Source organism: Thunnus maccoyii, chromosome 3 (assembly GCF_910596095.1).
Source record: "Thunnus maccoyii chromosome 3, fThuMac1.1, whole genome shotgun sequence".
NCBI classification, from domain to species: domain Eukaryota; kingdom Metazoa; phylum Chordata; class Actinopteri; order Scombriformes; family Scombridae; genus Thunnus; species Thunnus maccoyii.
In genome coordinates, this window is record NC_056535.1 from 24514934 (window position 1) to 24541775 (window position 26842).

The 26842-nt window shown below is 39.4% G+C and overlaps 1 protein-coding gene across 3 annotated transcripts in view; it reads left to right on the forward strand.

The window, feature by feature from the left end:
• Window positions 1-8073: 8073 nt before the first annotated feature.
• eya2 (EYA transcriptional coactivator and phosphatase 2) overlaps window positions 8074-26842 on the forward strand; it is a 31838-nt gene continuing 13069 nt past the window's right edge. Inside the window, exons 1-8 of one of the 3 annotated variants that reach the window (XM_042407610.1) lie at window positions 8075-8189; window positions 8279-8416; window positions 19393-19472; window positions 20073-20113; window positions 20732-20857; window positions 21647-21763; window positions 26295-26371; window positions 26493-26676. In XM_042407610.1, coding sequence (XP_042263544.1) covers window positions 20755-20857; window positions 21647-21763; window positions 26295-26371; window positions 26493-26676 — 481 coding nt within the window. In that variant the 5' untranslated portion in view covers window positions 8075-8189; window positions 8279-8416; window positions 19393-19472; window positions 20073-20113; window positions 20732-20754. Of the gene's footprint in view, window positions 8417-19392; window positions 19473-20072; window positions 20114-20731; window positions 20858-21646; window positions 21764-26294; window positions 26372-26492; window positions 26677-26842 lie in introns of all 3 variants that reach the window. The other 2 variants (XM_042407609.1, XM_042407608.1) reach the window with 2 other exon arrangements.

A 26842-nucleotide genomic window follows, 5' to 3' on the forward strand; every position in this document is an offset into this window, starting at 1 on the left:
GGTTCTAGATACACTGTGAGATGCGCCTTTTGAGCCACTACAGTCTGTGGGCATTGATGTATTTTCATATAGGACAGCATTCCTATTGGCCCTGTGCTCAGCAAAACACATGGGAGACATCCATGCGCTTCTGTTCTTATCAGGGCCAGTTCCTTTTTGGTGTACCAACCAAAAGGGAACTGGAGGTTATGTATATGACCAATGTTCCCTGAGGGAGGGAAGAGCAGAGACTGTGCGGGATTTTCTGTAGAAAACGGGATTCCCCTGCGTGTGACAGTCTCATTGGCCTTGACAGGCATTTTGAGAAAGGTTCTTCACGTTGGTCTTGCAAGGACACAATCCCCATACTGATGTGTTGTACCTCGTTTCCCTCCCTCTGGAAACATTGGTTATATGCATAACCTCCAGATACAAAGTTGGGAGCCTTCCACACTGTAGCTAATGCTATTGCTCATGCTGTACAAACATTAGTCATTTTCATGCAGTATATCAGACCAGTGGGGCAGCTCCTGCAGGCTGGGGTTTCATCCCGCTGTGGAACCAAGTCTGTCTGAGGCTTACAGCCTGAAACATCTGTTGTAATTTCTGTCAAATTGAACTTTTATTACCTGGTCATTAAAGCTGCAGCAATGGCAAAACCAGATGGGTTCTTGCTGACCTTACAACTGCTTCTTTTTTATGGTGTTGGTGAAAATTGAACCAAAGGAAGCCGTGTGCTTTATAAAATTAAGGCAATCATTCCCACATTCCTGAGACATGGGGGGCACTGAGGAGGGCGAAGAGGGGTGCAGAGCAGCAGTGAAGGGGGAGTATGTGTGTGTGCTTTATGTGTGTGTATATGCGTACAGTACATGTACTACTCCAAGGATAAATTTCTGTGCTTAACGGGGAATGGATTGCATATAATGGATTTACAATAATTTGGTTATATAATAATAAATAATATAGTTATATAATACAAGATTTGTAATCTCTGAAATACATCAATCAAAACACAGATGCATCTCAAATATTAAATTTTTATTTCTTATATGACCTGTTTGAATGACAGTAAGGAGTGATTTTCAGAGTATGAACTTGGATATAGATACTGGTTGTACTATGATAGGGCTGACTGCAAGTCAGAATTAAATGTCTTTTTTAAGTAAGAAATTTGGAACAACTATCAGTGTTTGCATTGCTTTATCCAGTAGAGATCTGCAATGTATTACATTTGGAAAACAACCTTCTTCAGCCCTGCATATGCGTGTGTTCCTGAGGGGCCTCCTGGCTGTACGGTTAGAGGCCAGGGTCAGTTAAATAACACGCACAGCATATAACCAGCCTGGGTGAGAGCTGTCTCACTGGGAGGGAGGGCTGCTCCATCACTGGTCCCAGTGGGGAGGAATGGAGGGATGCTGGGTGTGTTTATTAGAGACAGAGGGAGGGAAAAATGCTCTTAGGAGAGTGGTGAGGGAATTTGCCTCCTGTTCTCTCAAAGTAAAGTCTGTCCTTGTACTGGAGTATATCACACTGCTGCTTTCACACGATTAAGTTTAAGTTTAGGAGGAGAGAGACGTCTCCCAACAATTTGATTTCATGATAAAGAATATGTACTGGATTCAAATCCAACTTATCTACAAGAAGTTAGAAAGCACCCATAACTAGGAAGGAATTATCATCAAAATACAGATGAGTGACACATTAAACAATAAACATAAACAAATGGGTGGAGAAACAACAAATGCAGATGATTCCATACAGTGCATGAGGGGTCACTAATTGCTTTCATGAGTATGACAATGATGTGAATTATACTTTCATGGCCTTTGCAGTCACCAGATCTCATCTCAGTTGAACAACTATGGGAGATTTTGAGCAAATATGTTACAGTGCTCTTCACCATTGTCCTCATAAAAACACCTAATGAGGGAATATCTTCTGGAAGAATGGTGTTCATCCCTCCAGTAGAGTTTTGCAAACTTGCAGAATCTATGCCAAAGAGGACTGAAGGTGGTTGCACAACCCCTTATTAAGACTTTTTTTTATGTTGTTTTTTCATTATCCATATTGTCCATATCAAACAATAAAGAGTTCATAATATGAATAAAGCTCCATCAAGTCTTAATTATCTGAAAACGTCTAATAAATCCACCCCTGGATATGATGATCCTCAGCCCATCATCTACTGTATATCAGCCTGCCAACCTGTCTTAAACAACATTTGCCTGGGCAATCTAGGGTTTTTGCTTTTGGAGAATGAATAGGGGGGCATCTAAACACAGATGTGGTGGTTATAGGGCCTTTGCTTCCTTTCACATGGCGTTAAGCCCTGCAAAGTATAATATTACATTCATCTCTCCTCATGTTTATGTTCTCTCGCCCTGCCTTTTCCGAGTTTTCTCAGTATCCCTCAGCATGGGAATAATAATGCTTACATGTGACATTTACATCAATGTTTCATACAACAAAATGTTTCACTTCACATGAGAGTCTCCATCAGCACAGTTACAATTCATTACTTATTTTTCATGTTAGTTAAAAATTACAGCTGACATCTTCTCTTCAATTAAAACGTACTTCAGGCAACCCAGAAGCAACATTTCCCCACATCGTGACAGGAGCAACGCTGATGACACACTGTGACAGTAACTGTGTGTCAGCGGATACCGCCAGCTGCCAAGAGGATAGACAGATAGCCAAGCGAAGCCATCAGAGGAAGAGAGAGACAATGGCAGCTTTTATTTCTCCACCGCACATTCCAGTGGAAGAAAGGAGGTGGCGTGGCCGCCTGCTGTTTGAAGCAGAGGCAGACTATTCACTATGTCTGGCTCACGGTACTTCCCAGAGCCATTGTCATTTTGTACCTCAGTGCTGCAATGCCACAATGAAGGATTTTTCCAGTGTGTGGGCCTATTTGTTGTACATTTTTTCTTGAAACAACACCAAAACACCACACTTATCCTCTATCATATCATCATTATCTATTACAAATCTGGTGTACTTGGCAAGGTGTAAAACTGAGCTATGTGGTCTACATGTGTTCAGTGATGGTCATTACTCATCGTGTCAATGACACTGAGTTCATAAGGTCACAGCTGTTGATATTAAAAGCAACAAATGAAAACCAATAGCCTCTGTTGCAAACAGTCATACATTCCTGTCTTTTTTTGTACAAGCAAATGGTAAAACACAATGCTACTGCCAATTACCTTGCAGGTGCGGTTTGTTGTGTTATGGCACATTTTTCATTATTAGGTCATAGTTATATGATTTTGTGTCACTGAGATAAGGAAAAATAACTTCCAGTACAAGCGAGGGCTTGGCAATAATGAACTATAATCGTTTATTTATGGTCTCAGTTGTATGATAACTTTCATATGTCTACATGAATAATTTTCAAAAAATTTAAGTTTTTACCATGATCTAAAATACATATTTTATGAGTGATTTTATTGTAATAAAACTAAACACAAAAAATACAACTTTGAGACATTACTGATTCTGAACGTTTTAGGAAATATTGTATCATTATGCTATTCAGAAAAAGTTTTTACAGCTTTTGAAAAATGCTGGCCACTGCTGGCCTTCTTCTGGCCCAGACAAAATGGATGTGAGTCTGAAATGGCCCACATGTAAAAAATAGGGCCCAAATATCCCAAATCAAATGTGGGCCTTTTTTGGCAAAGATGCGGGGCTCTCAGGTACATGTATTCTGGATGTGGGCCAGTCCTGGTTTATCTGGTGTGTTCTTGGTTGACATACGGCTTGCTTGTGGCCCAGATCAAGGAAACAGGAGCGAACTGCCCAAGTGCCATCATTCCACGCAGTATGTGGGCCAAATGAAAGTGCTGAAAGTGTCGGGTGTGGGCCGGATCTGGGCCACAGCAATTCTGCCATCTGGGGTATTTTGTCCACATCACCAAGTGCAACAGGGAAGTTTAATTGCATGATATTTTTTGCCGATCTAGCCCCATTTGTGAACTCAGCACTCTATATATCAATCTGTCAATGAGTCACATAGCGTTCCCTAGACACAACTCTGGAGAAAAGTCAAAATGTTACTATTTTACCTGCTATCCATCAGAAGTGTGTATCTACAAAGATATTTTCATGGTTCTACAAATGTCTACTGTCTGTGAAGAAAGATAAAATGTTTCCTACATTTTCACACATTGTGCCACCCACTGCTATGGCCGCATCAGTGAAGGAAAAAAGAAAAGCAGAGCAACTCAGTCTGTGGAAATGTTGGATTTAAATGCGGGTTTTGCTCCAGGAAAACATTTAATCATTCCAGGCAGAAAGTAAACAGCCTTGACAAAAATACCTTTTGAGATATAATTTGCTGCTGAATAACAGGTAAAAGAAAAATGTTTTCATTTTTCCCCTAAAATGCGCATATAGAATACTGTGTGACCAAATCATTGAATAATGACATCATGAAAGGGGCTATTGGCCATCCAACGTTATCTCCTACCAATATGCAGGTCTTTACTGTAATACATTTAGGGGCTGCTTGGTGAAAAACAGTGTTGGTATTGAAATCAAATGCTTTAATGACTCTTCAACTCCTCAACTTCCACACCATTTGTGCTGCACTGAAACCTCTCACTACTTCCTGCATTGTCACTGAGCATCATCATTAAACATAAATTACTTGTGCAAAATTATTGGAATAAGAATAAACTTCAGTGGAGACAGGTTTAAAATTATCAACACAAAGTTTTTTTGGATCAGTCCTTCACAGTTTATCACCAAGAGCTTCCTTCTGAACCCGCCATTGTCATCATCACTCTTCAGAAAAGGAATAGATACCAGTTTCTCCACTGACAGTAGCCTCAATAGACCAGAGTGCACTGCTGTCGCTACAAGCAAAGCTATGTACTGACTGAGGGCAACATATCATTTTCTCGCCCTTCTCACTATCACTATTGCTCTTAATGCTGACATGTATGCAAATGTATGCTAAACATATCTTCATAATTTAACACCCAAATAGGTCGATTGTACCATTCACCAGAACAATCCATAGGAGCGTTTTCTAATATGCTGCCTCTATTGGCAGCTTTCCAAAACTGTTACAAATCACTGTTAAAAAGTAATTATGTTTTATGATGTGACAGTGCTGTGGTTTGGTTAGGTGTAGTCACAAAAACCACTTGGTTAGGGTGTGGGAAAGATCCTGGTGTGGGTTAAAATGATTAATTGAAACGTAGTGTGGGTTAAAGTCGCTACTTCCTTAAAGTTAGGCAACCTTCGTCATCATGGCGACAGTAAACACCACAACATGTGTAGTTATGGTATTTAAAAAACTGTCCCGACTCGCAGTTGGAAACATGACACTTGCAGTTGGAAACGGGAAGCAAACACCAGTCTCCTGCAGCGAAGTCCATTTTTTGCCGTCTTTCTATCTAGCCATCCACCCAACCTCTGAATATGTAAATTTGTCACGTAATATAGACGTCATCTGAACTGCATCACTTCTGTGGGTCATAATTACTACGGCTGCTGGATGGCATTTGTCTCTCAAACATAACAATAGGTTGTTTTTAGCTACTGAATTCATGACCAATACTGTTGTTTTTCTTGGAAGGACGGGCTGCAAATGCAACAGATTCAGGGACATTTTTAGGGGATTTTGGAAGGAAATTACTAACGTAAAAATAATTCTTGATACCATAAGAAGTGTTGAGGAAATAAAGTGGTAAATGACAGCATTTCAGCATAAAATAACAATGGGAATTACATCATTTTTAAAAGTATAAGAGGGTGAAAAAGATCTATATGCATCTTTGTAGCATTTTTAAATTATTCACCACAGTAACTAGCTGCAACCACGCAATCTGACTGATGTTTATAACTGTTTAAAAGAGATTTTCTTTTTCTCATGTTGTGATTTATACATTAATGGCTAAGATGTGACCAGTGAGTTAGTTTCTTCATCTCTCTTGTTTTTGTCCTTTTTGTCCTTATCTTACACAGTGTAGTGTAAAATACCTTTTTCACCCAGGACACGTGTTGTTATCCAGCTTTTTTGAAAGCCGTATTACCCTCGAGGATGTTCTTTTCTTTTATATGGAAAGGTCAGTGATGCCGACACTAGCCCAGTGGAGTAGCATGAATCTCCCCCAGGTGCCCTCACATATCCATGTCTGCGGGTGTTGAGATGGTGTCAGCGAGGGCATCCTGTTGTCCGTGCTCAGGAGAACCTGTTTCCTCCTGAGCTGTGGCTCCCAGCTCCAACACACTCTTCCTCATGTTACAGAATACACACAGAGACAATGGCATGCATGTTGGGCACACATGAAGCAGGGACAATCACACATATACTCCTTATATTAACCAAACAGACAGATTAGACACCTGCATTGTGCCTCCTCGGTTCCAGGGGAACTTGTAGGGAAATTATGTCGGTTGCGCTCAAGCGGACAAGACCGTCAAATATTTCTTTTCTTCCTCAGTTCAGCAGGTGTTGTTCAGACTACATATCCTCATGACCTGTTTTGATAACCTTGAAAGATCTTTGACATTTCCTATATACACAACCAGGAGCAGGTGATATGCTCGAGGCTTCCACTTTAAAATGAGAATCTACCATATTGAATGTAGAAATTGGTTTAATGTCCGATATATAGGAACATTTACAATGATCAAGAGGGAAAAGGACCGAATTGACAAATGTCTTTATGTCAGAATATCTGTAGATGCTTTTGGGTGATCAATCTGAGTAAATTAAAATATGATTTTGCAACATTAAACCAGGGAGTTATCACTGATTTAAGGTTACAAGCAGTATCATATGAACATGTATGATCCAATGACACAGGAGTTTCATGAGCTTGTGGAATCCATTTTTCAGTATTGTCACATAAGATCTTAAACTTTTCCATTTTGGTTTGAATGTGTTACATGTAATTATGTAAATAATCAGTGGTTTCACTAACTTAGTAACATAACTAGGTACATTTATTCAAAAGCTGTACTTCAGTATATTTTTGATGTTTTACATCAGTATTTCCATTGTATATGTTTCAACACATCTAGGACATCAAGGAAAGTTTTACTTTGTTTTCATACTCTACATAATCTGACAACTGTAGCTACTAGTTACTTGACTCATATTTTTTTTTTTACATACAAAACATAAAATACTGTGCATTATTACAGATTAAACTACTTACCTACTACAAATACAACATACATTAAGTATTTGCTCTCCCTCGACCAACTACAACATTAAAATTCAGTTCATACATTAATGCAATAATAATCAATAATTATAATACTACAACACCCTGCATATAAGTACTTTTACTTTTAATACACAAGTACTATTAACTGAAAATACTAATAAACTGGAGTAAATTATTAAATGCAGGACTTTTACCTGCAAACTGAGTATTTTACTGTAGTTTTGTGCTATTTTACCAGTACTAAGCATAGACTGTACGACCTGAACGTGTCTTCCATAATTTCCATTCACTTATTACAAAAAAAGTAAAACAAAACTTGAATGAAACCTATAAAAATAAAATAGGAATGTTTTTGTAAAAAAAAAAAAAAAAAAAAAAAAAAAGTGGCTGTATGTACTGTAATATTGAGTCAAACAGAGAAATGACACCTGCCGCATGATCCTGCCCACAAAAAAATGGTGTCAAAGCTGTGAAAGGCGAATGGAAATAATGATTCTCCTCCCCGCACACACAGTCAAGATAACAAACACTCTTGATAAAACCGTCAATAGCCCGCAGTTGTTTACCACAAACTAACAAATCCTCATATCTGGAGTGCAGACAGACGGTCCGCAGCTTCACAGAGTCGGACTGAATGGTTTGCGGGTCGTTGTGTAAACAAACGCGGAGGAGAACCCTTGACTAAACAAAGATTTAAAGCGGAGATAGAGAGATGAATAAGCCATAGAAGTGAAGCACTTCTGCTGGGGGAAGAAATGAGAGGAGTGGTTGGTAGATAAGGAGGGGGGGGGGGGGGGGCGCGCTCAGGAGGTGCATGCGAGCGCGCACACACAAACACACACCCACGCGTCCAGGCTGCGAGGGGGGGGGTAGGAGGAGGAGGAGGAGGAGGAGGAGGAGGGGTAGGAGAAGGAGGAACCAGAAATCTTCGTTCATTTACTTAACATCACTTCCCCACCGCCGGGAAGGCAAACACGCTCCTGAAGCTGCAGAGGAAGAGAAGTGAGATCGATGTGAGTGAGTGTCTGCAGAAAGCTGTCACCTGTCAGCACCTGGAGCCTCTCGACCGAAAAGCTTGTGCTTCTTCTTCTTCTTCTTCCTCTCAGGAACTGCGAGTCAACAGGAGCTGATTTGCCGGGACACTTGGCGAAAAAGTCTGCAGAGTCTCTTCTGGGCATGGAGACACAACTGCTCTGACTGATAATCGGATTTCTTTTTCTACATCTACTTCTTTCTGAACAATGGTAAGTGCGAATTATGTACACGTTTGTCTCTCATGAAGGAGTTGGTTCCTTTTTTGTCTTTTTCTACACGATAGTGTTGATCATGTTATTGTGTTCGTGATTTCGAGGCTGTTCATTCCGGTCAAACCATTAAATGTAATTAAATCGCCCGCAGAGTTCTTTCTCGTGTGGAAAAATATTTCAGTTTCAGCTCTGTTTTGTTTTAATTCAGATAATAAGCGTCACATCGCATTTTAATTACATTTAGTATTATATTGGGATATCGGGCCCTCACTCGCCTTTAATTTTCTGCTCCCGTGTGGATTTTACATTTTTATTACGAAACACAATCAAGATAACTCAGTCTATAATAAAATTAACAAAAGTCTTAATATTTTATTATATGGAATGTGTTAAATGTACTATAATAACTCTACCTGGTCTTCCCCCAATTATTTTTGCAATTAGGATACTGTAATAATGTCCCCTTTAAAATATTTAGTTTATATAGTGTGTAGGTGTTTGAGAAAACAACAACAACTAGAGAGAAATGTATTTAATTATTATGCTATTCATTAAAGTATGAATGATCTCAAAGGTCTGATACAAGCAGCAAAAGCTTATTGGATATATTGTGTGATTTATGTATAGACAGTGTGTTATGTGTTACACTATAATGCAGAATGTTAAGGCTATGTAACATTAAATTAAATGCATTTTCTTTTTCAGTTTAGATGAAAATACTCTGTCAGATCTGCATTATATCGTTCTCATTTTCTGTTTCATCATTTAGTTAAATTTTGTGTCATTTGTAAGTACAGAAAACCCCAAAGTTCACCATCAACAAATCAATTATTTGTGTATTACTGAGCCCTTCAAAAGATTTTTTTTGGGGGGGGGGTGGTGGGGAGGGGGGGTGAGGCACCTTCTCTTAAATTGAGCTCCTTTGTTTTTCTTGGTGCTGGTTGAATCCGTGCAGCACTTTCTGCTTGGCTTAAGTACAGAAGATTACACCTCAAATCACTGACACCCCCTCAGCAGCCACGCAGGGACCCTCATTAACTTAAATTAGGGGAGCCTCACTAAGCATTTTTCAAAGGCTGGTATTCATATTTTTCAAGGACCTCCTTCATGGCTCCAGACTAGAAACTCTCTCAGTGTGTTTTGCCAGCCGTTTAAATCAGCTTTAAACATTTCTATCAGCTGTATGGTTTGAGGAGTGAGGATTAATGGGCAGGGGGAGGGGGTGGGGAGGTTACTGAAGAACAAAATGTAAATAAATAGATTTAAAGCAAAGAAATCTGACGTCACATTTTCGCCTAATTCTTAAAATCTGGTTTGATTTTTTTTGTCGTGATATTTAAAAAGTACAGATTTATTGTTAAGTATGTGAGATCAATTACAGCATTTCTTTGTGAAATTAAATTTGTATTTACATTATATCAACTATAACATTTTGGTTTTGCGTCCTCACAGGTGGACTTTATTAGTGTTTTTCTTCTATTTCAATAGTATCATCATTGCAAGGCAAACAAAGTAGAACTGCAGTGAAATGTGTTTTCCAGCTCTCGAAAATGTCACTCTCATTTCAAAATTTTATAAAATAAACTTGATGTATATCTCTCCTTGTCAGCATCAGTTGTCTGAAATAAACCTGGAGGGGTAATCGCCAGATAGTTAAGATTCTTATTTTAGATAGTCGCTGTATCAGATTCGGTTCAATTTCGGATTGTAAATCTTACTAAAATCTCTTTATATACCCGCATTTTATACCCCACAAATAACATCCAGTGGTCTGATGAAGTGGGGTGGGAGGTGTGTTCAGACCACATACCAAAGGTGTGTGCTCGGGCATGTTTGATTTAACACTGTGGTTCGTCTCCTAATAATATTAGGCCCCATTTCTGGACTCCCTCTCTGCGGCTGGCCCAGGACACTCTCTCCCTCTCCTCTGCCTTCATGGTTCTTATTACTAGCTCTAATAAATTGTGAATAAGCGGCAGCCCAAAAAGTCCCGGACTGTGGAGAATTCCCCATCCTGTAGCGCAAGGCACCCCCTCTTAAGAAAACACAAATTAATTCCAAACCCCTCTGTAGCCAAACGTTCATGGAATGATAAATATTTTCATAGGAAGCTCGCTCTTCCTGACTTTATCTGCACCAATTTCATTATATTTCTTCACTTCTTCACTGGCTTTCAGTGCTTGATGTCTATCAGCTTCTGTGCATCTCTCTCCATCTCTCTCTCTCTCCCTCTCTCTCTCTCTCTCTCCCTCTCTCCCTCTCTCTCTCTCTCTTTCTCCTCCTTCTCCCCCTCTCTCTCTCTTTCTCTGGGAGTCAAACAGCCTTCCTGACTTGAACTGAAGGTTACACCAGGACTGTCACATTGATCAATCTTTTGTACACACATAAAGTCTGAAAATATAATCAGTCCAACCAACTCACAGTATCAGTATGAAAGTTATTTAGCACAGTTTCATTTGCTGCACTGAGCTGAGCGTTCTTCTATATTTGGTGTTTTTTTTTGTTTCCAGACTCTTATATTCATTCGCACACTGTCTCAACAGAGCAAATCTGTCTAAATTCAGATGTCGTCGGTCATAATTTGCCAATTTCACTAAAGAGAAATTTACGTGACTCTGTTCCAACATTTTGTACTTGATGTTTGACAGGAGATCAAGGTGACGACTATCATTACACACTAGTTTGTCTCGGTTTTGATGATGAGAGAAAAATAGATTAGATAGAAGATAAATTAAAGTGGGTTAGGGATTAAACTAAGCTTGAAAAATTTATAAGAAGTATTCAACACAAAAAACATACAAGAGTAAACCAATCTTTGTTAAAATGATGGCTACTTTAAAATCCCTACAGTATATTTACCAGAGTGTGTTTATTTATTTATTTATATATATATGTACTTTTTTTTCTTTTTCTTTTTCTTTTTTTTTTAATCATTTACCATTACTGGGCAACTAGTGTCACTGTCCACTGACTTTACGTTTTTTTATTTTGTTATTCATGTTTAACTTATACCTCTTTTAGGGGTCATTGTGGAATAAAGTCTAAAATCAAAAGTCTATGGGTAATCACGAGGTACGACTGAACTACAGCAAGTTGCTGAGTAAATTATTAAATGGTTTGTAAGTTAAACTATAATAAAACCACAAAACCCAGTTTCTTCGGTGAGTTTAGAGTTTCAGCTCATGGAACGACTGGTTCTGAACTTTATACAACTTCAGAAGCAGCAATCATAAATGTAGCACGATATGTGCGGCTGCCTGCCCAAACAGCAAGTTTGACCAAACCAAAACGCCTCCAATTATCCTTCGTAAAGTTTATTATTTTATTAAAAGCTTAGCAACAGCAGAAGGTGACCTTGCCAAACAAAGACAATGTTCAGCATAAAAAATAGCGTCACTCCCTCTTCTCTAAATCCTCGTTTTTCTCTCTCAGTGTGCATTTAGCCGTCTTTTCGTCAGTTAATATTTCTTCTTTGCTCTCTGCAGTTACACTTTAAGATATATATGTGTGTGTGAGACACTTTATCAGTGTAAAAAAAATCCATTGATACAAGAGGTAGTGTGTCTGTTGTGTTGTGAGACCTTAGAGAAAAGCGTGTAAATCTGCACGCAAATGTTAATATATTTGAAAAGAGATCGTTGGTTGATCTGTTGCCTCTTGAACAGTTTGGGACTCAAAAGTTATCACACTTCCCCCTAAATTTCTTCTCCTCCCCAGCCCTTCCCTCCCTTTTTAATTCCCTTAAGCCCCAGAGAGCACCCGCGGAGGCTTTGTGCTGATGTGTGTGTGCGTCTGTGTGTGTGTGTTAAACCCTGGGCTGTCAGCAGACAACAGCTGTCTCTCTGGCTATCTCCGCTCTCCTTATCTCATCTTGAGAAAGGTGAAACCACACACATCGCAGCTTAGCCTACAGTGACCATATTTAATTTTTTTTTTCACCCATAATAACCATTCGGTTACTTTTCACTGAAAGGAGAATTTAATAATTCTCTGCGGCTCTAGGCGTATTTTTTTAGGTGTCAGAGTTTTTCTTCAGCATCACTTTTCTTCATTGAACGATTTCCTGAATGTGGTTTTTTTCCTCCACTGTTTTCTATCTATAAATGCCAACTTATATTTGATAATATCTCATCTCATTTGCCTTACATTCTTATCTCCTCAAAAGGGCATAAATCGCTCCTTTGCCTTCTCTTTTCTCTCACTTTCTCTGTCTCACACACACACACTCACACACAGTAAATCTACCAGTAAAGAAGTAATTGGACCTCAGTCCGTCTGTAACGCCTGTGAGCTTCGGCTACTAGCGAGTTCTGTCTGGCCAGCTGTTAGCAACTAGGGCGGCCATTCATGATCATCTGCTGAGGAGACTGATCGGGGGGCAAACCTTTTCGTCCTAATGACTAATAAAGCAGCGAGTTTGAGAGTGTGTGTGTAGACTTCTGTGTGTGTCTGAGTTCATTAGGGAAGGCAGGAACACTCATGCAGTCAGGCGTGTGTCAGTTTTGAGTGTGCGAGCGCGTGTGCGACCACCCTCCCATCACTGGACCAGATGTTTTTTTTACCTGGGAGCCAGACCACCATCTGACTGGGGTCAGCCCAGTCCTTCAACCCCACACCCGCTCAACCAAGCTGCTGGGAGGTCTGCCAGCTGTCCCTCACTCTGACCCCCGTCCCGGGCCACTGGTTCTGGGGGAGACAGAGTCTGAGCCTTGGGGTAGGTGGTCTTTTAGGACTTGGCAATATTACTGGGGAAAATTATTAGGGATATTATTAGAGTATGAGTGCTGGGATATAGGATGTGCGAGTGAGGAGAAACCAAAGAATAAGTTAAGAAACATCTGAAAAAAGAGTAATTTAGAGAGGAGTATAGAGTGCGTGCTGGAGACACGGAGAGAAAAAGACACTGGCATCGTTGAATAAAGAGGTTTTGATTACTGAGGGACAGAAGGGGGTAGATTCTGGCATTAATGCAGTCTTATTGCAAGAGTTAGTCAAGTGGAAAGGGAAGGCCACCAAGTCTGGGAGGTAAAGTTACAGATTGCAGACAAAGTCAGGAACAGGTTCACTGCTGCCAGAGATAAATTGAATCCTTTCTTCGTTTGACTTTTGCTTCTTTCAAAAGGAGCTCAGTATCTGTCATTACGAGACTTCGCTGTTCATTCACTTTTAATTTAAAGAATTTCAGTATTAGCCAGGTGCGTGTGCCTGCGTGTGCTATTTGAGGAAAAAGTTGCAGAGAGCCGACTTGTAGAGGTTTAACATGTCAATAAAGAGATTAATCACTTGCTTGGGTCTTTAACTGGTTGCTCAAGTTTCCTAATTTTTGGTTGATGATGTGAATATTATAGCTCAGTTGCTATAAGCTGGGAGCTTTGCGTTCTGCCGATGAGAAACCTCACTGAGATGGCTTGGTTTGATAATAAGTAGGTGACTGAAACATGGAAACATCTTACATCTGTGTTTTCAGTTTTCACAGTCTCAGCAAATGTCAGAGTTCAATTTTGGTGTCAACAAAAACATGTCAGGTTACTGTTGAGTTTTTCCCAACGTCAAAAGTAATGCACACAGTGGCTTAGTTTTTTTTTTGGTTTTTTTTGCTGATGGATGTCTCTGTATGTGGGTAAACAGGAATATTCTGTTAATTGATTTAGTCATGGCAACAGCACACCGTTGAGGTGTATCAAGTGTAAACAGATTAGCACAATGGGACCTTGATCACAACATGGCAGCCTTTATACTTTGCACATGTAGTTGTGACATTGCTAGCAGTGGCAACACACATTGGCTGAGTCCTATATACTAAAAGTCAGAGTACGAGTACGTGGAGACACACAGAGACACACACACACATTTGTAACGTCTTGTCCTCTTAATGAGTTCTCTGGTTGCTGAGGTCGTAGTGGGTTGAGATTATCAATTCTCAACATCTGTTAGCAGACCACCAACAGCCACTTTACCAATATCAGTTTGCCATAGAAAACTTCTGATTGTCTACATGTTTCTCTTTTACACTTTTTTTTACACCTCATATCTTTCACCCAACATGCAGACAATTTGTGGGAAATCGATGGCTCTGTGCCAAGCTGAATAGACGATTAATAAATTAGTTCATTGTGAAAATGAATTAGCAACTGTTTTGATAATCAACTAAAAGTAATTTTTATAGATGAGAAAATAATCAATAATAAAAATAATTCCCTAAATGTGTGCACTGATGAAAAATTAGCAAAGATCTCCAGGCTTTGTTTGTTCATAGGTATACAGTATATAAATATGTTTTGTTCATGTGACTGGTCAGATTTGTAAATACAGTATATGTGCAATCTGTATACAGTATATTGAAAGTTATATCAGGTTTATCAGAAGGTGTTTTTATCATTAGTTATTACATGATAACTATAGATTTCAAGCAAACTATCAGGAGTTGAATTCATCTACCATTCAATCAGCTCAGAAGGTGTTAGCTTTGCTTTTGAATATGGATTTAGATTAAAAAATATATTATTGTATCTGATAATAGTCAAGCATGAATTGCTATATACAGTTACTCTTTTCGACTGCAGTCGAGTGCCAAAGGTGTTTAAAGAGAGCAGCGGCTGGCAGATGGCACCGATTTCCACCATGAAGCCCCTGATAGTGTCACACAAACCCAAATACTGAGCCCTTGTTCTGTGTCTTTTATCAGCAACTGAGAGAGAGGGTCTGTGTGCAGCAGTGAATCAACCCCCAACTTCTCCCCCCCAGGCACTTAGACAGACTGTCCAAATTGAGGGCTCCAGGTGGGGTTCCATATGGCGCGATTACAGACGAGCAAGTCACCTCGTCAAAGCCGTTGATTGAGAACCACAATGTTTCAATAAGAGGTCAAACCATCCGAGGGTCACCGCAGTGTGTAACCAGACTCTGGCACATTGCATCGAGACTCTGACACAGCACACGTATTGACACTGTAAACACATATCTAGACAAACGCACACGCACACACCTGACATAATATTCAAATATTTTTTGAGTAATGTAAATATGATCAAACAACACACACCCTTCGTAGGAAATTCAGTGAACCATGATTTACTCATTCACCAACATTAAGTTTTTGGGAGATCAGTGACAGTTGCAGAACACCGATACACCAAACTCTGCTAATATTATTCAAAATAGAGGACAGCTCATGTTTCATGTAACAAGCCGTCAGTGTTTTTTTTTTGTTTTTTGTTTTTTGTTTTGTTTAGATGATCAGGAAAGAGTACTACATTTGAAAAATGATATATAAACAAGCTTTAAGTGAACCTGATGATGCAGGTATGCAATACATATATTTGTCATATTTATTTTTATTTGTGTCATATTTATTTTTTATTCATTTGTGTAAATTGCACACATAATGCAGCTACATTTTTTGGTCGCATATGATTTAATTTCTTAGCAAACAAAGTGCTTGTTAAATAGCGTCTGAAATCCCCTCTTCTCACACCTTTCCTGAGTCAGGATTGGGGGGCCTGCGTCTGACAACTTTTGCAACTTTTGGAAACTGTCGGTCTGCCAAGCATGCCCACTTTACGCACCAATTGGCCAGGTGTGTGGAGGTGAGAAAATAGGAAAGATTCAAACTTCTCTCTCAAGCTCTCTTTTTTTCATTCTTTACACAACTATTTCTGTTAGTTTTTACATACACAGTACAGTACAGTATTCCAATTTGAACGATTCTTGCGTCTTGCCTGTCTTATTGACACAAGGCTTTTCTTTTCACCCCGACTTGATTGTGGCTGTTTGTACCAGCTATGAGCACTTTTGCCTTCAGATCTGGTCAGACGATATGTTGTAAGAACTAGATTGTTTTGAGTCTACCACAGACTTTAGCATGATTCCTTCCTGATAAGTGAAACTGGCACACACGGATCAGTTTCGTGTCTGTCATCTTTTTCTCACTCTGCAGTTTAGTTGAACAACAGGTAAATCTACATAAACCCCATATATGCCTTTAACTATATCAAATGACATTTCAACCTAAAGCACAATACACCATCCTGTGATGTAATCCACCAGCACAAAGGCTAGAATTTGATATCCGTGAAAGAAGCAGTGGTCCAGCAGAACCCTGGGACCCAGGTGAAGCTGGTGGGACTGGCCTTGTGGCCCTGTGGCCCCCTGTGGCCCTGCTGGGTTTGTTTTAGCTTCAGTTTCAGCCCTCAGCCCTCCACATCTCTGCTGAGCTCCGCTCATCTTCCCTCCGGTGTCCTGCAGTTCCCATGGCCTTGTGCGCCCTCCTCCCAGGCCTCACCCTGAACCAGGAAGTGCCTTCTCTATCACACACAGTTTTTTGTGTTTGTGCGTACGTGCGCATGTGTATGTGTATGCATACAGGACTGTTGCAAGGACGCAGCTGAAGTCAAGAGGACTCTGAACAGGCGTCCCTTTCACTTTTGATCTCCAGGAAGTAAATGCAAAGCACAACAGCACTTTCCTTATTTTTCCTCTGTGCTGCGGGATCAGTGTTACTCTCTCGAGCTTTATAGTCTGCCTGCGATAAAGGTCGGATCAGGGTCTCTGAAGGCTGCAAGGCCTTCACCCGGGTTTAAGGGTCATGTCTGAGGTGGAAAAGCTCATAGGCAAGCCAATAATGAACATGAACACATGGTTTAGATTAAAAGTCAACATTTCAAAATGAGTTGAAACTAAAAAAGATATGATTTGGTGCTTAATTTGGAAGTAATTTCAATTTGTATGTTGTTTTTCCCTTGTTTTTTTTACATTACACAAGGCTATTAGTTATATGACTAATGGTAAATCACCTCCTTTGTGTCATATTTACAATCTGTTTTATTTATATTTATTTAGTATTCAATAACAGATGTGCAGATGGATTTTTGGCATCGTAAAAATACACTTTTATTTACTCAAAAAACACTGCGAGCCGAATTGGGAGTTTTAAATGCTTGGAGGGCGGCTGCATCAGCTGGAACTGACATAACATGAGGTCCTCTGCTATTCTGTGTCTGTCAGAAATGTTGTTGTTAATGACATGAGAGCAACACACATGACACTGGCAGTAGTCTCAGGTTTTGTGGTACCAGTGATGGTGGAGCTTTTGTCGATGAGCAGACTGTCACAATTGACGTCACTTTAGTCTATAAGCTTTTACTTTTTTCCTTCACCTTCATCCCTCTGCTGTCGTAAAACCCTGTTGCCCCTATAATTCATGACTGTCATCTGTCTCTGTCTTTGTGTTGTCAGCAAGGTCAGAGGTCAGGCAATTAGCTGCAGCTTTGCCAGACTGGAATGGCCCAGAGGCAAAGAGAAAGAAAAAGACAGAAAGAGACATATAGATGAAATTAATCAAACTCTTCAGCCTGTGAATGTTCATATATCGCCAATAATTCATAATAGTTGGAATTTTACTGAGCCAAAGGCAGGTTACCTTATGCTTTAGTTTTTCTGCTTATGTTTTTATTATTTATGCTCTGATACACCCCATAACCAAAAGTATGTGGACAGTGGAACATTACAGCCATATGAGATTGTTGAACATGTCATTACAAACCATGAGCATTAATACACTGCCGTAACAGACGTCATTTTTTTTGCTCTCAGCCACAAGAGTGTCAGTGAGGTAGGACAGTGATGTTTGGATAAGGTCTGGCACACAATTTATCCCAAAGGTGTCGGATGGAGTTGAGGCAGGTTCCTCCACACCAAACTGAGAAAACTATTTTTTGGTGGACCTGGTTTTGTACACAAACACATTGTTGTGTTTAAACAGGAAAGGGACTTCCCCAAACTGTTGCCACAAAGTTTGAGGAACACGATTGTCTGGAATATCATTGTATGCTGTATAATTAAGATTATTTGGAATTAAGGTGCCTTGTCTAAACTATGAATAACAGCTCCAGCACAAAAGTACACAAAATGGTGAAAACCCCACGCACTGCTGTTTTTACTAGAAAGTTTCCTGGTACAACTTGAACATTACAGGTTGCTTCAGATCAACTGGTACCTTGTGTGAGTGGGCTTTAAGCGCTGCGGTCGGACAGACTGAACTCGATCAGCTTCCTGCTTAGACTAATTCATGTGGCATTGACCTTTGACCTCCGGCCCACCGAGCTGCGACCTCCCCTCCCCCTCTTCTATTGAACCTTTTCTCTCGTGCTCTTTTGTGTCCTTCCATTACTTATGTTTATGGTGTGGGCAATGTACAGTTGATAAAATTTTCTATCACGGTATATTTAATCTTATATTACAATAGTGCAATACATTATGATGTACTCGATTTTCTGAAAATTCAGATGAAAAACAATTAATCCAGTGAATTAAATACCAGATAAATCAATGTATTTCATCACATTGGTGCAAAAATCTTTTATTCCAATATTGCCATAAAGCAGCCGTGCTTTTTGATTTGCAATGACCTAATGCAACCAGAGAAATACAGTAAAGAGATAACTACGTCAGTAGAAACTTTGTTAGGAAATCTCTTTTGTCTTGTCATGTTACCCAAGATACATGAAAAATTCTGTTGAACTGAGAACTGTGAATACCCCACACCCTGCAATTTTTTATTTTATTTTTTTTTTTGGACCGTAGCCTTGTTCTGGTTGTTTCTTCCTGGTTCATTTCCTCTAAATAGTTCCACATATTTTGAATGGTCCTAGTGCCAAACAGCAAAGTGAGTCAGCAGTGACATAGTGGGTTTTTTTTTATGACATTTTTCCTGAAAACATTATCACCTGTCAGGTCACTGCAGCTCATCATTTGACTGTCAGAGTTCTCTAATGACCACACTCTTCACTTCTTCACCACCTTGATTTTGTTCTCTTTCTGCTTCTCTTTCTTTCAGTCTATTACTAAAACTATTCACCTCTTGAACCCTTCCCCCTCTCGTCGTCCTGCAGCAACAGGGCCCGAGGCTCGTCGCCATGTGTCAGTCACCTGCATACCTGTGTCCTGATGGTGTGTATTTGCTATTGTTTCCACAGGAGAGTTGACGGCTTGAGAGGAACCTGACTAACAGCAGTGTGACAGGATAAAGAGGATAAAGCTCTCTCTTCAGAGGCAGGTGAGGAGGAAGACCCACAAAGAAAAAATTGCCACAGATGAAAAGTGTCTGTTTGTTAGTTGGAGGAGTTCATGAAATCACCTATTCTGCCTGTTCATTCAGTAAACAGAATAAATACTTGATTTAGATTAATTTCTTTCCCAGTTTGAGGATTATTTTATTGTTGTTTTTTTTTTTTAAAAAAGGCAGATTAAATGTTTGGAGCACTTACAAATATTCAAAGTTTCATTCCAGCATCTTGACAACATGTCTAATAAAAATTCAGATAATCACATGTTTTTTATTGAGTTTTATGGGTGATGATTCATGGAATATTTGTGGCCTTTAAGGGCCATAGAAAGCAATCAGTTTAACAAACTTTATCCAGAATTAGAGTTGTATTGTCTTTATTTTTACATGAAAATATTGTATATTCTGCAAATATTATTCACGAGAGAACAATCATGCAAAAAATGTAATTAAATGTCATGTTAATTTCTACAAACCAAGTAATAATGAATTAATAAGATGAAAAAAATATTTGTATTTAAATTCCCATTGTTCTTTTCTGAACTAGTTTCACTGTTCTCTGATTACGTCCTTTTCTCGCGTCTTTTCCAGGGCTTCTTATTATCTATTTCAAACAATCAAACCTACCACAGGTGAGTTTTGTATTAGGCTACCTTTTCTCTGAAATTAAAATGTATTTTCATTTACATATTTGTCATGCATTCCAGTGTTTCATATCTGTGATTTAGCCTAAGAAAGTGAGTTGTTAAATATTATCTGGTTTACGTTTACCAGGAATTGTAAGAGATACTTTTAGGTTTTCTTTTCCTTTTATGAAGGCCAAATGTTATCTTGTGAAATAAGGGAAGTAGAAGGTGCTGGTAACTGCAAGATGAATACATAGTCAGAAATAAAAGTGTGGTAGTGACAGCATAGTCAGCCCATAAATATGATGAAGAATCTTTTATTACCCCTTTTAAATTAACTTCATTTCTTTCTTGCCAAATCTTTTTTTCTTTGTACTTTATATTGTTTATCTTAGTAGCCAAAACCCAAACCATCTGATTTTACCAGTTCATGCAGTCCATCAGACTTCTCTTTGTAGCATTAATTCCTTTGGTTTTTAAAAGAAAAAGACATGTTTGCGTGTTCCTAACGGCCGACAGTGTTCTTCCTCAAACTCAGTTCAAAACCGTGACAAAAACAGATGTTCTTTTGTAACAGATAAAGAGAAGAAGAATTTGTTTCCTTGTTTTTCTTCCCTCTGTAAGATCAGCTGACGGGGAAAAGTGTCATGGCTGCATATGGACAGACTCAGTATAGCCCCGCCCTCCAGCCTGCAGGACCATACACACCTTACACTCACCACACGCAGGGCTACAGCATGCCATCTTACAGTAAGTACACACAAACGCACACTAAGGATGAAACTGTGCATTATTTTAATAATCATCTCAAAATCAAAATGCTTTCATAATGTGATGCAAAGCATACAGGCACTTCTTGAAAGCTCTCACTTAAAGGATAGGTTCACAATTCTTCAAGTCTGTCTTAAAACAATAGTCAGGTGCCCAAATAAACACTGAAAGAGGTTTTGCTTGCTGTAATCATTCCTTCTGTTCATACTGACCATTAGAAGATCCCCTCCAAACTCACTTACAACATAACTGATGACTGACAGTATTTTCCTGTTCAGCTGCAGTGGAAGTATAGATAACAAAAAGTGTGAATTTGGCACTAAAAAGACTTTAATTTGACATTGACTTGATTTTACCAATTTGGATGGCTGAAGCTTCATATTAGCTTAAAAAAAACTTGCAAATACATTTTTGAACGGAAGGAGGACTGTGGATTTTGTCCCCAAACACCTACATTGTAAGCACATTATGAAGGGAGGGATGATTACAGCAAGAAAAAACTTGTGTCAATGTTCATTTGGGCGTGTGACTGTTGTTTTAGGACAGATTTGAAAAATTCCCAAATTTAAGCTAGCATGTGCTTCAGAAAGACCCTGTAGTTTGTGTTCTTAACTGCAGTATTTTAACTTGTAAATGGTCAGAATAGAGAATAAAAACTTGATAAAAATGGTTAACAAAGCATACAAAATATACACAATCATGTGTATGCTCTCTTGGCTCTAGTTTCATCTATCTGCTACTAACCTACATTTTCTGCTCTCTTTCCAGACATTAAAACAGAGGACGGCCTGAGCCACTCTCCAGGACAGACGGGACTACTGAGCTACTCAAACTTCAGCAGCACTCCTCCCAGTCAAAGTCTCTACAGCTACTCACACACACACGGTTAGTCTGAAACACCATATGTACTGAATGTATGGACACACTATCACACACACTGGCACACAAACCTTATATACACCGTCTTTGATTTCAACCTTACTGGAAGGAGCATCCATCCCTGTCCTCAACTCTTTTGCTCCCTTTTCCCCTCCACTTCTTTCCCTTTACTTCTCCCCTCATATTCCTCTCCTCTCCCTCTCTTTTCCTCTCCCCTTTTCTCTGCCACACCTGTTCTCCATTAGCTGCGGTCTGGACTCCTGGCGTCAAAAGTCTCCCCACCCCTCCTCTTTTCTCAGGGTCAGGCCCCCTTTCTCCACTCAGACCAACAACACAGCATGCGTGCGTTTGTGTCTGTGACGACTGAGAGAAAGAGAGAGTGAGAAAACATACAGACAGAGAAGAAGAGAAATAGAGAGGATGGGAGGAAGAAAGGAAAAAGAGATGGGCAGAGGGTCTTGCCGAAAAACAAACGCTCAAATGAAGACGTGGTATGCTTGGGAGTGTGTGCAGCTCTCTGCCCACGCATGGCTGTTTGTGTGTATGTGTGTGTGCGCGCGTGTGTGTATCCGTGCTGTACACATTCCTCAGTCGTCCGGCGCCCAAAGCATGACTCGCTCAGTGCGACTTTATGGCTCTGAAGGCAGCGCGAAATTGACCTTGTGTGTGAGAGGGGAGAGGTTAAGGGGCATTTTACAGAGGGGTGAGTAGGTTTAATGTTGCAGACAAGAGGGATGACCCTGTTTCCACTGTATGGATGTGACAGAAGAGAGAGAAGACAAAACAAAACCAGATAAATAGATAAGCTATTTACATGACTTTGTATTCCCACATGTAGCTACATCCCAACTTTAACCGACTAATGAATGAGCACTCTCATAACTGGAATATGAGCTTGTCTCTGTATTATGATGCATCAATGCATTCACTCACCATCTGCTTACTCTTTCAAAAGAGGACATTTTCATACTTTTGTGACAGACTGGTATGACTGTCTGTGCAGGAAATATGAGGCATTTTTTCACCAAAGTGTGTTTGGTTTCAAAAGGAATTTCATTAAATTTAATTTAATGAATGGAGGCTTTTCCGGGTTAGTTAAAGGATAATAAGTAAGGATAATTGTAACTCTTGAATCCTACCTTTGTCATGACATCCATCATAGTTTACAGGTTGACTTCCGTGTTCAGCTTTGACCCACCTTTCTCGCTACATTTGTGATTATAGTTTTCCTGAGAAATATGAGAGACGGTTACTGACATTTCTAGTGAGTTCACTTCTGGTTTCACCTCCGAATAAAGTGGGTTAAATAATCTGGCTGAACTGGTTGCTTGTTTACAGTACGTCTCAGTGTGCTTTTTTGCAATGTCGACTCTATTGTAGTGATTCTGCCACATTCCAGATCACAGCAATTACTTATCACAACCGTTAACATTGAGGGCAAAAATTGCAAAAATAAAAACCAAGTTGTAATAAACAGTATTGCTGACCAGACTCCCATTCTTCATATACCATATACAAAGACCATATTTAGTAGTATACAATCTTGATTTAGAATGAATAAATACATTTAAAAGGTTAGTATATCAATTTCATCATGTTAAGAAGTTGGGGAAGCACTGTTTTAACTGCTTTAAGAGCTCTTAAAGAACTTCTAAAGTTACTTGGGACTTGTGATGGTGAATTCTTAAGTAGTTTGACAAATGTCAACTCAACGTTTTATTACCTTTTTCCAGAGATTTCGTCTGCATGTCATGGTCTAAATCGGCAGATGGAGTTTGATGTGTTATCATGAAGATGATTTAGCTGTCATCACATGACCTAAGTATGAAACTTTGATCATGTGATAACAGATGGTCTTATATAAGAGGGGATCATAACCCCTGTCTCTGTTCTATGATGGTTTGGCATCAGATGTGAATGTCCTCCCTGATCTTTTTTCTGGTTGATAATTTTTCAGCCCTTCCCAGACAAAAAAGTTTTCCAAATCACTTCCTCTTTAAGAGAATAATCAGATGTCAGACATTATACGGGAATGTAAATATTCATGTAAACACATGTTTGATGAAACCTCTTAGAATCTGCAAAGCCCTCAATGACTATGCTCCGTTAGAACCACCAACGAGAGTGAAGTTTGAGTTTGAAAGACACTGTTCCCAAACAAAATAAATTTGTTTGAATATTTTTATGCATAAATCATTAACTGCAAACTTCAAACAGTAATAAACTGCCACAACAACCAAATGTTTGTAGGATTTCAGAATGTTTCCATGCCATGCATTATACTGTACACAATACACAAGCACGCACACACAGGCACACACACACACGCCACAAAAAGCCATCGAAACACATACTGTACACTGTATGTACAACTGAAACCAAATGGGGACTATGGGAGCCTTTTTGTGTTTACTCGAGAGATCTCCTGTATTTTTCCTTTAGTCGCTTTGAAGATTGTTGTGTTGTCCGGGGAGGTTTCAGTGTGGTTCTTCCATTGAGTCATTATTCTCCTGTTTGTCATGCACTGTGGAACGGAGAGGAAGAAACAGGGAGCAAGAGAGAGCAGTTGTGGACTTATTAAATGATGAACGATAGATTTAAGGAAATGAATCTTTGAAAATATTTCAGGTCATGTCAGAGTAGAGGGGAGTAAACCAACCTCAGGGTTCGTCTATCACCAAAAAGAATACTAAGTCAACTCTCAAACTACCGTCTGTTATTACTTACTGTATAACCACCCAGTCAATAAACAGTACAGGTGTAAACAAACCAATTATATGAAAATGTTATTTGACCTGTTTTGTATTTGAAAACTAATTACAGTGCACACCTACAAAAGCAACTGCCAAGATATGCCTTGTCAATAATAGGCTCTTAATTAATGTGTTGTACATCTGGATATGCACATTTATTATATTACCTGAAATGCTGTCTGTGTTCAAACTGTGGCTAATTTTTGCATTTCAGTCAGTTAGTCCACCCCTTTGGTCCAGACTGAAAACTCTCAACAACTAATAGACTAATTTAAAGGGGACATATTATGCATTTTCTGGTTTTCTGTTATTTATATACTGTTATTATGTCAGATATCTATGTTAAACATGGTCAAAGTTCCAAAACTTGAGGTTTACGTATGTAGAAATGCTCGCTGAAAGTCAACAGTCCAGGCTTCAGCCTGCTCTGAACAGTTTGTTTGCAAAGGTTTTTTCTAAGGTTTTTCTTGCCAACGAGCTATGGTTTTTCCACGCATTTTCCACTTTCATATTTTGGATCGGATTCTGGCTCAAACCTGTGCGGATGTATTTGAGAAGTTGGACGTCGTTAGTGATGCAGCTTCCGGAAGCTAACCAATCCGAAAAGACTGGGCTCATTGGGAGTCCGGCCTTAAAGAGACAGGAGCTAAAATGACCTGTTACAGACTACGTCCACACTAATACATTTTAATTTTAAAATGGCGTTTTAAAACAAAAACAATCAATCTCTGTCCACATGAGCATTTTTGCACTGTTTCAGAAATAATCTTTGTCCATACTAACAAGCCTGAAAACACATATCACATGACCATTCACATGCACTGGGCATGCACATGCCAGTGTAAACAGGAAGCAGATTGTCTGCGTGATGATGTTAGCATTTCGCTCCGGGCCTACATGTAACAGCCTAAGAGAGCTGTAGACGTATTTAAATCTTATTTAGGCATCACCATATGATCAATAAGCATCTGTTCATCTGCCAGTATACCAAGTACTGGACACCAGTAAGGAGCTCTGTGTTGCCCCTTTGATTTTTGATTGATTTGAAAAAATAATTGAGTATATACATCATCCACTGCTTATTAACTCATAGGTCAATAAGGTCAATAATCTTACCTGATGCTGTTGAAAGGTTATGTGTCCTTTATGAGAAGACATACACAATGCATTCTTTCACCCAAATGGTGTCAAAAGTTTAGTAGTTCCTCCTTGGCTTGTGGCCAGCCTACAATTTTTTTGTACAAATCAATTGGTAATGTTTTGAGATATCCAGCTGATAGACAAGCAGGGGTGAAATGGAAATTAGAAATGCTTTCCAGTGTCATAGAGATTACAGGAGAAATAATCAATCAGACAAACAAACAGTATTGACAGACTTTGATGGGAAGATGCAGGGTGAGACAGCATCACTTCAGGGGGAAATTGCTCGGAGGAAGACATTCCTGTCTCAGCTTGATAAGGCTGAGAAGATTCCCAGAGCAGCAGCAGCAGCAGCAGCAAGAGCGGCAGACTTTCCCACCTGTATTATTATGTCAAACATACATCATACTCTCAGCTCCTGCAGCACTGAGCTGTCACTGATGAAGCAGTCAAAGTTTACTGCACATTACTTCCTCCACACAGTATCAGATCAGAGGTGGTGAAATTATATCTGAAGTTTATTCATCAATACAGGATGGAATTATGTCAAATCTCCTACTGTTTCACAGTTTGTAATTGTTTTCTATCCTGCATGATTGATTATTACCCGAAGGTTTGATCTTTGTCTTCACATTATTTCTCAGGTGGTGGCATTTCATCTGGAATTTTTCAAGGCACCCATGCAATCTCCAGTTCAACCCCCTTCAACCCTACCCAACAAGTAAGTAATGAAACAACACAACACATTTTTTTACTGCTAAGACATCTGAAGAGTTTCCACAGAAGGTTATAGTCATTTTCATGTCATTGATTAACTAACTTTGTTGTTAATGTGTTGACAGGAGTTTTCATCGTACTCAAGCTACAGTCAGAGTCAGTACTCTCCATATTATAACTCACATCACTACAACAGCCCCTACCTAACCAGCAGCAACATCAGCCCTGCTGCCATCACAGCTCCATTAACCTATCAGCACCCAGAACACCCCGTCATGATGCCCAATCACAGCCCAGAGTCACATACAGGTAAGGAGTGACGAATCACCTGCTCCTGCTCTTTTGGTTTGGATCTTTAAGATCTGTAGGCCTTTTTTGTTTGCTTGAATGTATATTTGGATCATAATACATATATAACCAGGGCTGCAACTAACAATTATTTCCAAAAAAATTCAAAAATTTCATTATTGATTAA